The sequence below is a fragment of the Podarcis melisellensis genome (genome assembly GCF_964234715.1).
Source record: "Podarcis melisellensis genome assembly, chromosome: 7".
Taxonomy (NCBI): Eukaryota; Metazoa; Chordata; class Lepidosauria; order Squamata; family Lacertidae; genus Podarcis; species Podarcis melisellensis.
In genome coordinates this window covers 64706939-64720252 of record NC_138539.1, presented here as the reverse complement: position 1 = coordinate 64720252, position 13314 = coordinate 64706939, and the positions used below count along the sequence as shown (strand labels likewise).

General features: G+C 45.7%; 1 protein-coding gene across 1 annotated transcript in view; it reads left to right on the top strand.

Annotated features, from left to right (window-relative positions):
- Positions 1–12286, top strand: part of RIPK1 (receptor interacting serine/threonine kinase 1) — a 31519-nt gene extending 19233 nt beyond the window's left edge. The window contains exons 9-12 of the mRNA XM_081918224.1: positions 4143–4757; positions 6628–6696; positions 8166–8312; positions 11826–12286. Coding sequence (XP_081774350.1) covers positions 4143–4757; positions 6628–6696; positions 8166–8312; positions 11826–12121 — 1127 coding nt within the window. The 3' untranslated portion in view covers positions 12122–12286. The remainder of the gene's footprint in view (positions 1–4142; positions 4758–6627; positions 6697–8165; positions 8313–11825) is intronic.
- Positions 12287–13314: the final 1028 nt, after the last annotated feature.

The following is a 13314-nucleotide window of genomic DNA, read 5'->3' as shown; positions in this document are numbered from 1 at the left end:
GCCTGATCCCTTGGTGTACAGGCATGGATCAGCCACACTCCTTTTAAAACCAAGTTTTACAAGGGCTTCATTTAAACACTGGTTCCAACACCTTCCACTTTGTTTGAGACCATAAACAGCCTTTCTCAAACGCCAGACTGCACCATTCTCCTCTTCAAACCCAGGGGGTTGTCTCATTAATACTTCATGGTCTAAATTTGCATGCAGATATGCAGCATCAACATCAAAATGGTGCACTGCTAGTTGTCTTACAGCAGCAATGGAAAGCATTAAGCGAAAAGTTTCACTCTTTACAGTGGGAGAAAACACTTCATCATAACTCTCCCCTTTAATCTGAGTGAACCCTCTGGCTACTAATCTGGCTCGAAAACGTGGTTCCCCAGATGCAAGGGTTTTCCTTTTGTAAACCCACTTGCATGACACCACTCTGCCACCAGGTGGCGGCATTATGACCTCAAACACTTTGTTACGTTTAAAAGAGTCCATTTCTTCTTTCATAGCTTGTTCCCACAAAGCACGTTCCCCAGGGGGTAAGTCTAAGACTTCATTATAACTTTGTGGTTCCACACAACTCACATTGCATACTCTCACTCCTCCTAGGGTCAAACGCTGAGGAGGTACACCCTTGTTTGAACGCTGGGAGCGCCTAGGCACTATTACTTCTTCTTCCCCCCTTATCTCTGGCTCTTCTTCCTCTTCCTCTAGAGAAGTATTATCTTTTGCCACATCTTTTGGGGAAATCTGTGCCTCCTCCTCCTCCTGCTCCTGCGTTGCCAATGGCTGAGAAGAAGCCTCTTCTCTTACTTGCAGGGGCAGTAGGCAATCTGGGTTGGCATGGATCACAGTCCATCTGTCCTGGTCAGCGAAGTCTGCACTTCGTGACAGAACCACTCGTCCTGGGCGTAAATTGAAACGCCACCCTTTGCCATAGGACTGATATCCCACAAACCGCAGTCTCTGCGCTCTAGCACCCCCTTTCTGGCGCTGAGCTTTGGGGATGTTTACATGTGCCCAAGCACCCCAGTTATGGAGCATTGTCCACTCTGGTTCTTTCCCAAACAACACACGATAAGGAATATCTTTTATAGAGCTAGACCAGGTTCTATTAATCAAAAAGTTCGCTGTCAGAAAAGCTTCGCCCCACAGCCTATGGTTGTGACCCAATCCTGCATCCACTAGCAGGCAGTCCTTTACTGACTGTATTACAGCCCCACGCCTTTCACACAGACCATTTTCAGCAGGGCTATAAGGGTTAGTCAAACGATGAGTGATCCCCTTACGTCGCAACCATGTCCCAAATTGTTTGTTCAGAAATTCTCCACCCCTATCTGTTTGCAACTGCACAACAGGGCGAGCGAAGAGCTTTTCAGCTTGGGCAACCCATTCTCTGAATGTGGGGAAACACTCAGATTTCTGCTTTAACAAAAACAACCAACTAAAACGTGATTTATCATCAATTACCAGAAAAGCATATCTGGCGCCTCCTTCAGTCTTCTGTGGAAAAGGGCCTATCACGTCACAATGGACAAGTTCTAAAACCTCTTTAGATACTCTGTCACTTTTAGAAGCCACAGGCTTCCTCTTAGATTTGGCCATTTTACATACATTGCAATCTAGGAAACAGTTACAGCTGTTTACTTTTAGGTTCTTGCACACCTTTTGCATCTCTGAAAGCACACGGAAATTGGCGTGACCCAGTTTTCTGTGCAGTTCATGTACACACCCCTTATGAACTGGCAAATTATCCTGAACCACCTGGGCTGCTTTAACAGGCTTGTCCTGCATTACATATAACCCATTTTCCAACTTTGCATGGCCACATACCTGAGTTCCATTCTTTATCAGACAGCCATCCCGTGTGAAGTTAACACTATACCCTGCATTAATCAAACAGCTTACAGACAGCAAACAATAGTCCAAACTGCTGACAAACAGAGTCTCTGGTAGAGTAGTGTTCAAGCACTGCAGGAAACATGTTCCCTGGCCATCAATCTTGCTTCTACGACCATCAGCAAGATAAATTGAGTCTTTTCCATCAGCTGGCTTCCCCAGGGTCTTAAAGTCCTCCCGACTGTTGCAGATAATCCTGCTGCTCCCAGAGTCCAGCAACCATGTTCCTCGAGGTATCTTCCTCTCCTCTCGAGAAAATGCAGAAACAAACTGAGCAGAACGCGTGTTCTTCTTCTCTGAAGAGAACCCCTTCTGCTTACGTTTCTGCGTTGATTGCTGTCTCTGCTCCACGTCGTCTCCTGGAAGTCTTGCCCTGCATTGACGTTGGAGATGCCCGGGTTGGTTGCATCTATAGCATCTCCTCACTGCCATGGCCAAGTCCAAACCTTGGCGTTGCTCCATTGGCAGATTCTGCTGCTGGCCCCCTCGACTGTAACTCCTCCGCTCTTGGAGTTCAGCTTGTTTATCTGACCTTCTTTCTGCTTCTTCAGTCAATCTTCCAACCACATACTCAAGGGTCAGATCTCGGGGACGCATACTCTCCATGCTGTTAATCACGGGCAACCAGCTTTCAGGCAAACTTGAAAGAATAATGTAGGTTTGGTCAGTCTCATCATAACGCTTACCTCTCTGCTGTAGTTGAAGAAACAGAGATTTCAGCGTTTGAAGATGAGTTGCCAAACTCTCACCTTCTTTCATAACAGTCCTGAACAGCCTTCTGGTCAGAGAAATTATAGTTCCAGCAGTTTCTCTGACGTGCATTGCCCTTAATAAATTCCAGCACTCAAACGCTGTGCTGGCATTTGCTACATGCAATAACTGAGAGTTGCTCAAACACAGCATAATTTGGGCACGAGCCCTTTCATCTAGCCGTTTTTTCTCAGCAGAGTCAGTCCTCAAAACCTCAGTTTCAACACAGTCCCATAGTCCATCTCTCCTTAACAACTGCTGCATTTTAATTGACCAACTCAGCCAGTTGCTTTCTGAGAGAAGTTCAAAAGGGATGCCTCCCCCAATATTTACAACTTGGGAAGACTGGAAATCTGCCATCTCTGCTGGTGCTTGCTGAGCCCCTTCTGTGGGGCCTCCAGCAAACTCTCCAGACTCTCTCTTTAGAGTCCCACTAGATGGTCCTGGCTGGCACTCACCGGCTTCTAGCTGCTGCCTCTGTTGACCCTCAGGTCCCGCCTGGCTCTGCAACTGGTGTAGCCGCTCTGTGAGTCGCCTACTGTGGTCCTCTAGCAGTTCAAACTGTTCCAGTAGCCGACGCTGAGTGCTTTTCTGGTCCTCAGATCCTAGCTGCTCCAGCGTCGCTGCAGACAGTTACAGCTTGCCACCAACTGCTCCAACGCACAGCCACCGGCTCCATACACCACCAGGACTCACCAGCTCCCTGCTGAGATGCTGTCAGTCGTTTTGCACTCTGCACATGCTCAGAAACACTGGGCCCATAACCTGTCAGTGTTTGTAAAAAGCAAAAAAAAAGGAGGAAAAGGTTCTGACCTCCCTTTGCCTCTTCAGCCTGGTCCTCGGACCCTTGTCGGCACAAAAAGAGTCCACGAGAATATCCTTGCAGAGTTTTATTCTTAAAAGTCTTTGTGCAAAACACGACTGAATAATTCCACACACCAGCACCAACCAACCCAAACACCAGCCTCAGCAACAAACTAACATTTCTCACTTATATATACAACTTGGTGCAGACCGCTGAGTCATGCTGACCCAGCTTTATTCGCATTAAAGAAACAGCGGCCATTTTAGCCGTGACAGGGAATTGTAGTCCAGCAGTATTTGGAGACCCATAGGCCTGGATAGTCCCTGGATGCAGCCTTGATCTCACAGCAGTAGTCTCACCAAGCTGCTAGAACATGGGTAGGCAAACTAAGGCCCAGGGGCTGGATGTGGCCCAATCGCCTTGTAAATCCAGCCCGTGGACGGTCTGGGAATCAGTGTTTTTTTACATGAGTAGAATGTGTCCTTTTATTTAAAATGCATCTCTGGGTTATTTGTGGGGCATAGGAATTTGTTGATTTTTTCCACCCTTCAAAATTTAGTCTGGCACCCCACAAGGTCTGAGGGACAGTGGACCAGCCCCCTGCTGAAAAAGTTTGCTGTCCCCTGTGCTAGAACATTGCAATGAAATCTCTGCAAAACGATCAATCCTCTTAGGCCTCTCCCTTTCTGCCCTGCAGATCTACCTGGCTCCCTTCACAGCTCTCCGTGTCCTGCAGCCAGCAACACCGTAGACGAAGCCATGTTTGCGGCTTGCCCGGTGAATGAACCTGTGGAGAGCTGCGAAACGTCCTTGGATCCTCCGGTGACCTTGGAGCGGAAACTGCAGGACGAGCTGAACTACCACGTGCATGGCAGCAGGATGGACAAGGCAGAAGGCCGTTCCATGTCGTACAGCGCTGAAATACTGGAGCAGGAGAGGAGGAGGAAGGTGTCTCACGACCCATATGCAAAGGCGACTGCTGCCCGCCCGATGCAGGAGTCGCACCTGAGGCCGGAAAAGGTCGAGCCTGGTGCCCGTCATAGCAACACCACTGTGGACCCATACAGTCGTCAGTGGAAACCTCCGCCGACCAGAGCTACTCTGGAAAGGGAAAATAATAGCCTGCTGAATCCAGTTAGGCACTATGGGCCCGGACCTGCAAATCTCAGAGCATCTCTAAGCCCAGAAGATCTCTATGGATCAGCCAATCCCTTTAGCTTCAATAAACCTCCCGTACCTGAATCTGGTGTGGATCGTCAATCTAACCCATTCAGACCTTACTATTTTGGCAAAAGCTTCAGCACAGAAACTGGTAAGTGAACTGATTGAGGGTCTTCTTCTTGTTCCTTCAGGGAGAAAGAGCACACATGCCTAAGACCAGCAGTAAAATGGCTCTTCTTCACTACCTTCTATGAATAAAAGCTGTCCCATTTTTTTATGAGCCAGTCTTTCGTCCCATCCTACTAACCCTTGGACAGCTAAAATGTAATAGCAATTCAAAATCTGGTGAGCTTTACTATGCATATTTATATTTATGCCTTTTATTAAATTTTCATCCTGCCCTCCCTTCAAAGAGCTTGCGGAAAACAGTTCTCCCCACTCTCATACCATTTCATTTCACAACCTTCTGAGGTTGGCTGAAATGAATATTTGTCTGAGGTCGCCCAATCAGCAGCACTGACTGGGGGGCTTTGTGGAATGGAATCACTTTTGTCCAGGCATCTGAACTGCAAAATACTGTTTGTGGTGCAGTTTCTACAGAGAGCATTAGCGTCGCTAATTCGTTCATTGTGCTGTATTTTATTTGTATTGTTTTCTTAGGACTGTCGTGTTTCATTATCAGTGTTGTAAGCTGTGCTCTATTTTGGAGGAAGGTGGGATATCCATCTATACATAAGGGAAACTCCAGCACCCTAAATATTGGGTTTTGGCCCTTTCGTGCCATTGTACTAAAAGGGCTTTTGATCCGGTGGAATCACCTCAGAAGATGAGGTGATTGCCCAGCAATCCCCAGTGTGCTTTGGAAACCTGTTCTGGAGCAGTTTTGTTTGTTTGTTTGTAATTAGACCTCTTAACCTGCCCTTCAACAATAATCCTGTGGGTTACAACAATAAAATATGCAATTATAAAACAAATAAAAACATTACAACCATAAAACAAACGCAAGCAAGCGTTTTGAAGGAGAATAGGCAAAAACTCCCTTGACTTCTCTCTTTGTCGGCATTTGCCTCCTCTAGTGTAAGAGGAATATCATTCTGTACTGCACTGGCTGTGGGCTGAATAGAAATTGGTAACTTAATTATATTGATCAATTGCATCAATATGCTACCTTTGGGGCAAGGCGCCTCAGGCAGGTTATTAACAAGTGGTGCCAAACTTCCTGAGGAGCTGATGGTGCTAGCTCCCTTGCCTGGTGTCTTCCCTCAGGGTACACACATGCCAAGGAGCTCCAGGAAAGGTGGGTTTTGGTTGGTCCCAACTCTGCAGGAACTTTCTGACTGCAAATGTGGCTCTGTGACAGTCAGCAAGTACAGCACTGGAAGCTTAGACTGTCTATCTGGGAGGACTTCATTCTGTCAGAAGTCAGTGTGGTCGTCTGAAAAGTATTGGGGCTTGATGTCCTCGCCTCTCCCTTCTGGCAGCTTCTGCTCTCCCAAGACCACCACTTTCTATTGTGAAATATCCACCTATTGAAATTCCCTCATCTACATTAATGATGCAGGAGCTCTGTTGCACCTGGGTAGGTTTTTGTCTGAGTAGGTTTTTGCACTGTCAAGAGTCCAGTATACCTGAAGGAACGTCTCCACTCCCATCGTTCTGCCTGGACGCTGAAGTCCAGCGCCGATGGCCTTCTGGTGGTTCCCTCGCTGCGAGAAGCCAAGTTACCGGGAACCAGGCAAAGGGCCTTCTCGATAGTGGCACCCGCCCTGTTGAATGCCCTCCCACCAGATGTCAAAGAGAAAAACAACTACCAGATTTTTAGAAGACATCTGAAGGCAGCCCTATTTAGGGAAGCTTTTAATGTTTAATAGACTATTGTATTTTAAGATCTTGTTGGAAGCCGCCCAGAGTGGCTGGGGAAACCCAGCCAGATGGGTGGGGTATAAATAAATTGTTGTTGTCCTTGTTTAATGTTTCAAGAGCAGTGGTGCGGTTTTGACACAATTTGCATACCTCTTTAGATCCAGAGGAATCGACCTCTTTTATGAAGACGAACTTCGCCCATACACCTATACACAAACAGAATTCAGGTAAAAAAGCTCTAGTTTTTTCTTGATATGAGCAGTATGATCTCAACATGAGCAGCATGAGCGGTCTGGACTCTTTAAGGCTATAATACCATTTGGTAGCTCTAAAGCAGAAGTAGGGAAGCTACAATCCATGGGCCAGTCTTGGCCTACACAGCCATTTCCCTCCAATCATATCCACCTGTCCATCAGCTGATGTCACACGTGAAATGAGCTGATCGACCAGGGTGGGTGGGATCCAGTTCTGCCTTGGCTGAGTGTGCCTATTCCCAGCAGCCAAATTTGTAGGGTTTAACCCCGCTTTCCCATGGTTTATTTGGCACACTTGTTGGATTTTCGGAGGGTTCCAAGGTGCAAACAGCATAGACTACGTTAGGTTCCAGAACTGGCCCCTTGCAATCTGCTCCTTCCACAAGGAGAGAGTTTGAGATTCCCTTTTGTGGTGCTGTTCCCTTTCAAAATGAAAAAAAAACCCAGAGTTTTGGAGCTCCAGAAACAGCCGCTTGCTTGATCTCAACAAGATACAGTCACATACACTGAACGAAGTCTCAAAATGCATTATCTATTTGACTCAAAAGACTTAATTCTCGCAACATTTTGAAACACTGTTGATATAGAACAGCGATGTCCAACCGGTCGACCGCGATTGACAGAGTAGATCTCCTGGAGATCGCGGGAAACTTTTAGTCCCTGCGAATAAAAATACAGTTGAATGAAAGTCTCGGGCCCCCGCTGTGTACGTTTGATTGTGTTGGCATTTACTGCAAGAAGCGATTTATGGCATTCACCCCCAAAAAGCTGAACAACTCTGGACTCTCCTCCTTAAAAAAGCCAGATCACTGCCAGTTTGTTTAAACTGGGAGTAGATCACAGTCTCTTGAGAGCTGGAAGTGCCTGATATAGAAGTGCCAACATGTTTTCTCTTTGGGGAGTTTGTTGTCTCATCCTACTGATCTGACTGACACAAGCTTTCAAAGGTTTGCTATGATTTTAACTCTTATCAAAGAACTATTGGAGCAGCCTGGCTTGCTCAGTTGGTTAGAGCACGGTGCTGATAATGGCAGGTCACAGATTCGATTTCTGTATGGGACAGCTGCATTTTCCTGCATTGCAGGGGGTGGGACTAGATGATCCTCAGAGTCCCTTCCAACTCTACAATTCTATCATTCCATGATTAACTTTACCAGACACCAACCTGAGAAATAAACCTGGTTGTGTAAATATGCCCTTGTAACATAAATTCTAAGAGCAGGAACCATTCTTTCCTTGATGTGAAACTACCCAACATATAAGTGCAGCGTTCAAATAATGCATTTTTGCCATTTTACTATTTCCATCGTAAAATTAACATGTGTCAACACACTGGTCAGTAATTTATCCCCCTGTACTGTCCCTGTGCTCATTTTGCTTGTGTGTAGTTTTATACTTCCTTTATTAAACAGGTGTTTTTTAAAAAATTGTCTTACATACAGGAGAACCTGCAAGCTACAATATATATAATAGTAGTGCAATTCAGATAGGCTCTCACAACTTCTTAACCATTAAACAAAAACCTCAACAAATATGTACTATGCCGGAAAATACTCATTATAATCCTGCAGATTACCAGAAACTGTTTGGTAAGTACTGAAGTTAAAACTTTCTTCTTCCTTAAAGAAATAGTTCTTGCTTTCAAAGCCATACATTTTCCTTTGAAACTCTGTTCAGGATATGTACAGTGGTACCTCGTGTTACAAACGCTTCAGGTTACATACGCTTCAGGTTACAGACTCTGTTAACCCAGAAACAGTGCTTTAGCACAAAACGTCTTGCGAGTTTGTTTCCATTTTCTTAAAACCGTTAATACCAGGGTGCATCCGTGCTTCGCAAGACGAAAAATCCGCAAGACGAAGAAACTCGCAGAATGAATTAATTCCGTCTTGCGAGCCACCACTGTATGTTCACACACACATTCATTAAAAACACATATGAGGGAGGGCTTCTGTGCACCAGAGCTTGCCCTGCTCTCTGAAATACCCACACCCCACCAGTCTAGAACAAGAGGGGGAGCTTGGTGGAGGCAACTGGGAAGGGCCCACAATTTTGAGGGGCCTTCTCTGAGATATGAGCATAGACAGGATTTATGTTGGGGGGGGGGGAGATACCCACCTGTCATCATCCTCTATGAAATCGCTCAACCACAGTTGTTTAAAATTCCTCAGAAAAATCTGGCAAAATCTACAATTTCTACGTTTAGTTTTTTTATTTATTTACTTGGCTTATGGGCAGCAGCTGCCCCTTATCTACACCCATGCTCTGAGTCAGCCCCCCCCCAGCAGAGGCAAAGGGGGGGTCCTTTGGTAAAGATTATTGAATTGGGTCCTCCATTTCTCATTTGTCCTGGGCCTATTACCAGCTTTGCACAGCTCTGCTAGTCACTCACACTACAGTTTTCTTCCAGTTTATCTCTCATGACTTGGATTACTTGTACAGTGGTACCTCGGTTGTCGAATGTAATCTGTTCCGGAAGACCGTTCGACTTCTGAAACATTCAACAACCGAGGCGCGATGGTCAGTCGGCAAATTCCATTGAGAAAAATGGAGAAACGCGCCTGAAAAGCCATTCGGCTTCTGAGGCACGTTCAAAAATGGAAGCATTCACTTCTGGGTTTTTGGCATTCGGGTTCTGAATTGTACAGCTTCCAAGATGTTCAAAAACTGAGGTTCCACTGTACCTTTAAGTATTTAGGCCCCTTTATGAATTCATTAAGGGACGCAGGTGGCGCTGTGGGTTAAACCACAGAGCCTAGGACTTGCCAATCAAAAGGTTGGCAGTTCGAATCCCGCAACGGTAAGCTCGGTCCCTGCTCCTGCCAACCTAGCAGTTCGAAAGCACGTCAAAGTGAAAGTAGATAAATAGGTACCACTCCAGCAGGAAGGTAAACGGCATTTCCGTGCGCTGCTCTGGTTCGCCAGAAGCGGCTTAGTCATGCTGGCCACATGACCCAGAAGCTGTACTCCGGCTCCCTCGGCCAGTAAAGCAAGATGAGCGCCGCAACCCTAGAGTCAAATCAAATTTTATTAAACGGTCACAGACCAGATTAACTCGTACAGCTAGTCAGCGAAGCTTAACACCGGAAAAAACAAAGGACAATTTCAATACAGATTAGGCCATAACAGCAATTTAAAATTAGACAGCATAAATAAAATTAAGTATTTGCCTTCCCCTGCATATTGACATTGGAAAGCTCTTGTTTCCTACGCCTAATAGCGGCTACACAGAATTTGGCAACATTGATCGTAATTTCAGGAACCTTATCTTCTACCAAGGCTCTCATACGTTGGAGTTCTGGTTCATTTTTAAGCTTTTGTAGAACTGGGGCAATAAAGGTCAGGCGTAGATCCTCGTAGTAACTACAGTGCAGCAATACATGCAGACTTGTTTCCACTTCCGATGAGCCGCATGGGCAAACACGTGACTCATATGGTTTGCCCTCATATCTGCCTAGCAGCAGGGCAGAGGGCAGAATGTTGAATCTGGCCAGGGTAAAGGAGTGTCTGTACTTAGGAATTTGTAAATCAGCCAGATAATTTGCGGGTGAAAACCCTCTCCCAAAGTCTCTAATTGTGGCATGTTTATCCATTTTGCCCATATGACATTGCAACTCGTATGTCCCTAATGCGTTGAAGCACTTGACTTTTGGCTCTCTCATATCCTGCCGCTATCAAGATCTGCGGGGAGAATCCCAAGCTTCTTATCTTTTCAAACAGGGAAGTTTTCCAGGTAGAATGAAAGGTGTCTAAGAGTGTTAAAGGAGCCAAACCGGCCGGGGGAAAAATAAGTTTTAACCAAGCTTTGCGCAGTGGCAGTATCGTAGCCAATGAGGTTAATCCGAGGCACGATTATTGCTAATTGGAAACAACCCCAGAGTCAGTCACAACTGGACCTAATGGTCAGGGGTCCCTTTACCTTTACCTATGAATTCATTACACAAAAAGGGGTGCTGTGAGTACAAGAGGGAGCAGTAGAATACCTAGTGGCTTCCGCCACAACATTGCATGAATTCCCTGCAACCCCCTTTGATGTTGATACATAAAATACAGACATCTGCAAGTGGAAAGTCTTCTGCACAAAAGACTGTGAGGCTTCCATGGGATCAGGAATACCGTACCACTGTGGTTTATGATCCCATGGAAGTCTACACAGGTGGGCTGCTAAAGGGGGGGGGGCAGAAAAGTAACTCTGCACATGCTTTGTGGCCTTGCAATGCAGTCTTTTGGCATTTTCAGACAATTCTGACTAGCTCAGAATTCACACTCAAATGGAGGTTCCATGGTGAATATATTGACATAGGGATGCGGGTGGCGCTGTGGTCTGAACCACTGAGCCTCTTGGGCTTTCTGACTGGAAGGTCAGCAGTTCGAATCCCCATGACTACGTTGCTCTGTCCCAGCTCCTGCCAACCTAGCAGTACGAAAGCATACCAGCACAAGTAGATAAATAGGTACCATTGCGGTGGGAAGGTAAATGGTGTTTCCGTGCGCTCTAGTTTCCGTCACGGTGTTCTGTTGCGCCAGAAGTGGTTTAGTCCTGCTGGCCACATGACCCACAAAGCTGTCTGTGGACAAACGCTGGCTCCCTCAGCCTGAAAGTGAGATGAGTGCTGCAATCCCATAGTTGCCTTTGACTGGGCTTAATCGTCCAGGGGTCCTTTACCTTATATATATTTATATATATATTGGCATGCACTCAGAGCCCTGCATTCACTGTTAACAGCAGGGTTGGCCTGCCTGCCTCCTCGCACCCATGTTTCTCATGCAAGATGGAGTTTGTCAGGATCTTCCTATTGTCTCCGAGAACAAAAGAAACAGTGTTCCTGATATGAATTTGGAGAACTGCTAAACAGATGATATAATGAAATTCAGTTAGAGGGGATTCAAGGAAGTCAGTTATCAATGTAATGAAATTAGGATTTGGAAGTGATAGTTCTTTTTTATGTGTTTTTCTTTGCTTTTGTGCATTGTAGTGTTTTTCTTTTCTCTTGTTTCTTTTTATGTGATAAGTGTGAAAACCAGTAAAAAAAATTGAAAGGAAAGAAACGGTGTTCCGTCGCCAAAGCACTAAAGAATCATTTTCCTTTTGTCGCCACCAGAGAACACTGCTCTCGTTTCAGAAGTGCAACTGAACCTCGTGAGAGAAAATATAGGGAAGAAGTGGAAACCCACGGCGCGGCAGCTGGGCTTCAGCGATCCTGACCTGGAGGAAATTGACCATGACTATGAGCGGGATGGCTTAAAGGAAAAAGTTTATCAAATGTTTCAGAGGTGGATGATGAAGGAAGGGAGCAAAGGAGCGACGGTGGGAAAGCTGGCCAGAGCTCTCTTTGCTAGCCAGAGGATAGATCTCCTTGCCAAAATAAAGCAGGAGTCAGAAATGAGTAACAAATGAGAGTCATAAACCAGCATAAACTACTTTGCTGGGGAAAGTATGGACATTTTGCTTTACAGTATCTTGATTGCCATTATGAATGCTCTGGTGCTGCTTGTATAGAATTTGCCGTCAAATGAATGCATTTGTATAATTTTAATTAAAAAAAAATCCAATATAAATGGACGCAAGACTGCTCTAGCTTTATTGTAAATAATATAATATTATCAGATACAAAAACTGAAAGCATATATCAATCTTGAGTCGCTCACTATTAGCATATAGCAGAAGAGTTTGGATTTGATATCCCACTTTATCACTACCCGAAGGAGTCTCAAAGCAGCTAACATTCTCCTTATCCTTCCTCCCCCACAACAAACACTCTGTGAGGTGAGTGGGGGTGAGAGACTTCAGAGAAGTGTGACTGGCCCAAGGTCACCCAGCAGCTGCATGTGGAGGAGCGGAGATGTGAACCCGGTTCCTCAGATTACGAGTCTACCACTCTTCACCACTACACCACACTGGCTCTCAGTAAGAACCAAGCAAGGAAAGACTGGGGAAAACTGCACTTTCTAGCAATGCCACTGCCGTTGCTCTTCTTTTTTAAATTAGTTTTTATTTAAGTTTTGTTTGTTTGTTTGTTACAAAACAGATAATCTGCTTGACATCTGATAGGAGGGTGTACCACAGGGCGGGTGCCACTGCCAAGAAGGCCCTCTGCCTGGTTCCCTGTAGCCTCACTTCTCGCAGTGAGGGAACCACCAGAAGGACCTCAGAGCTGGATCTGAAAAATAGGGGTTGAGGTGCTCCTTCAGCCACTGATCTGCCACTCAATCCTGTACATGGGATTTGATCCTAAGGAACTGTGCACAGGATTTCAGACTAGGTCTGGCTAATCATTGTAGCTCAATGTTCTGGATATTGTTTGGGACTGTGTTGTTTTGGATTGGGCTAGTCCCATTCTGTCTTTGATACTAACAGCATGGAGATTAGTCAGCACACTATGAACAGCCCAGTTTTATGGATGTCAGACTCACCACACCATACATATGTACCAGGGACATGGGCGCTGCTGTGGTCTAAACCACTGAGCCTCTTGGGCTTGTCGATTAGAAGGTTGGCAGTTCGAATCCCCACAATGGGGTGAGGTCCCGTTGCTCTGTCCCAGCTCATGCCAACCTAGCAGTTTGAAAGCACACCAGTGAGAGTAGATA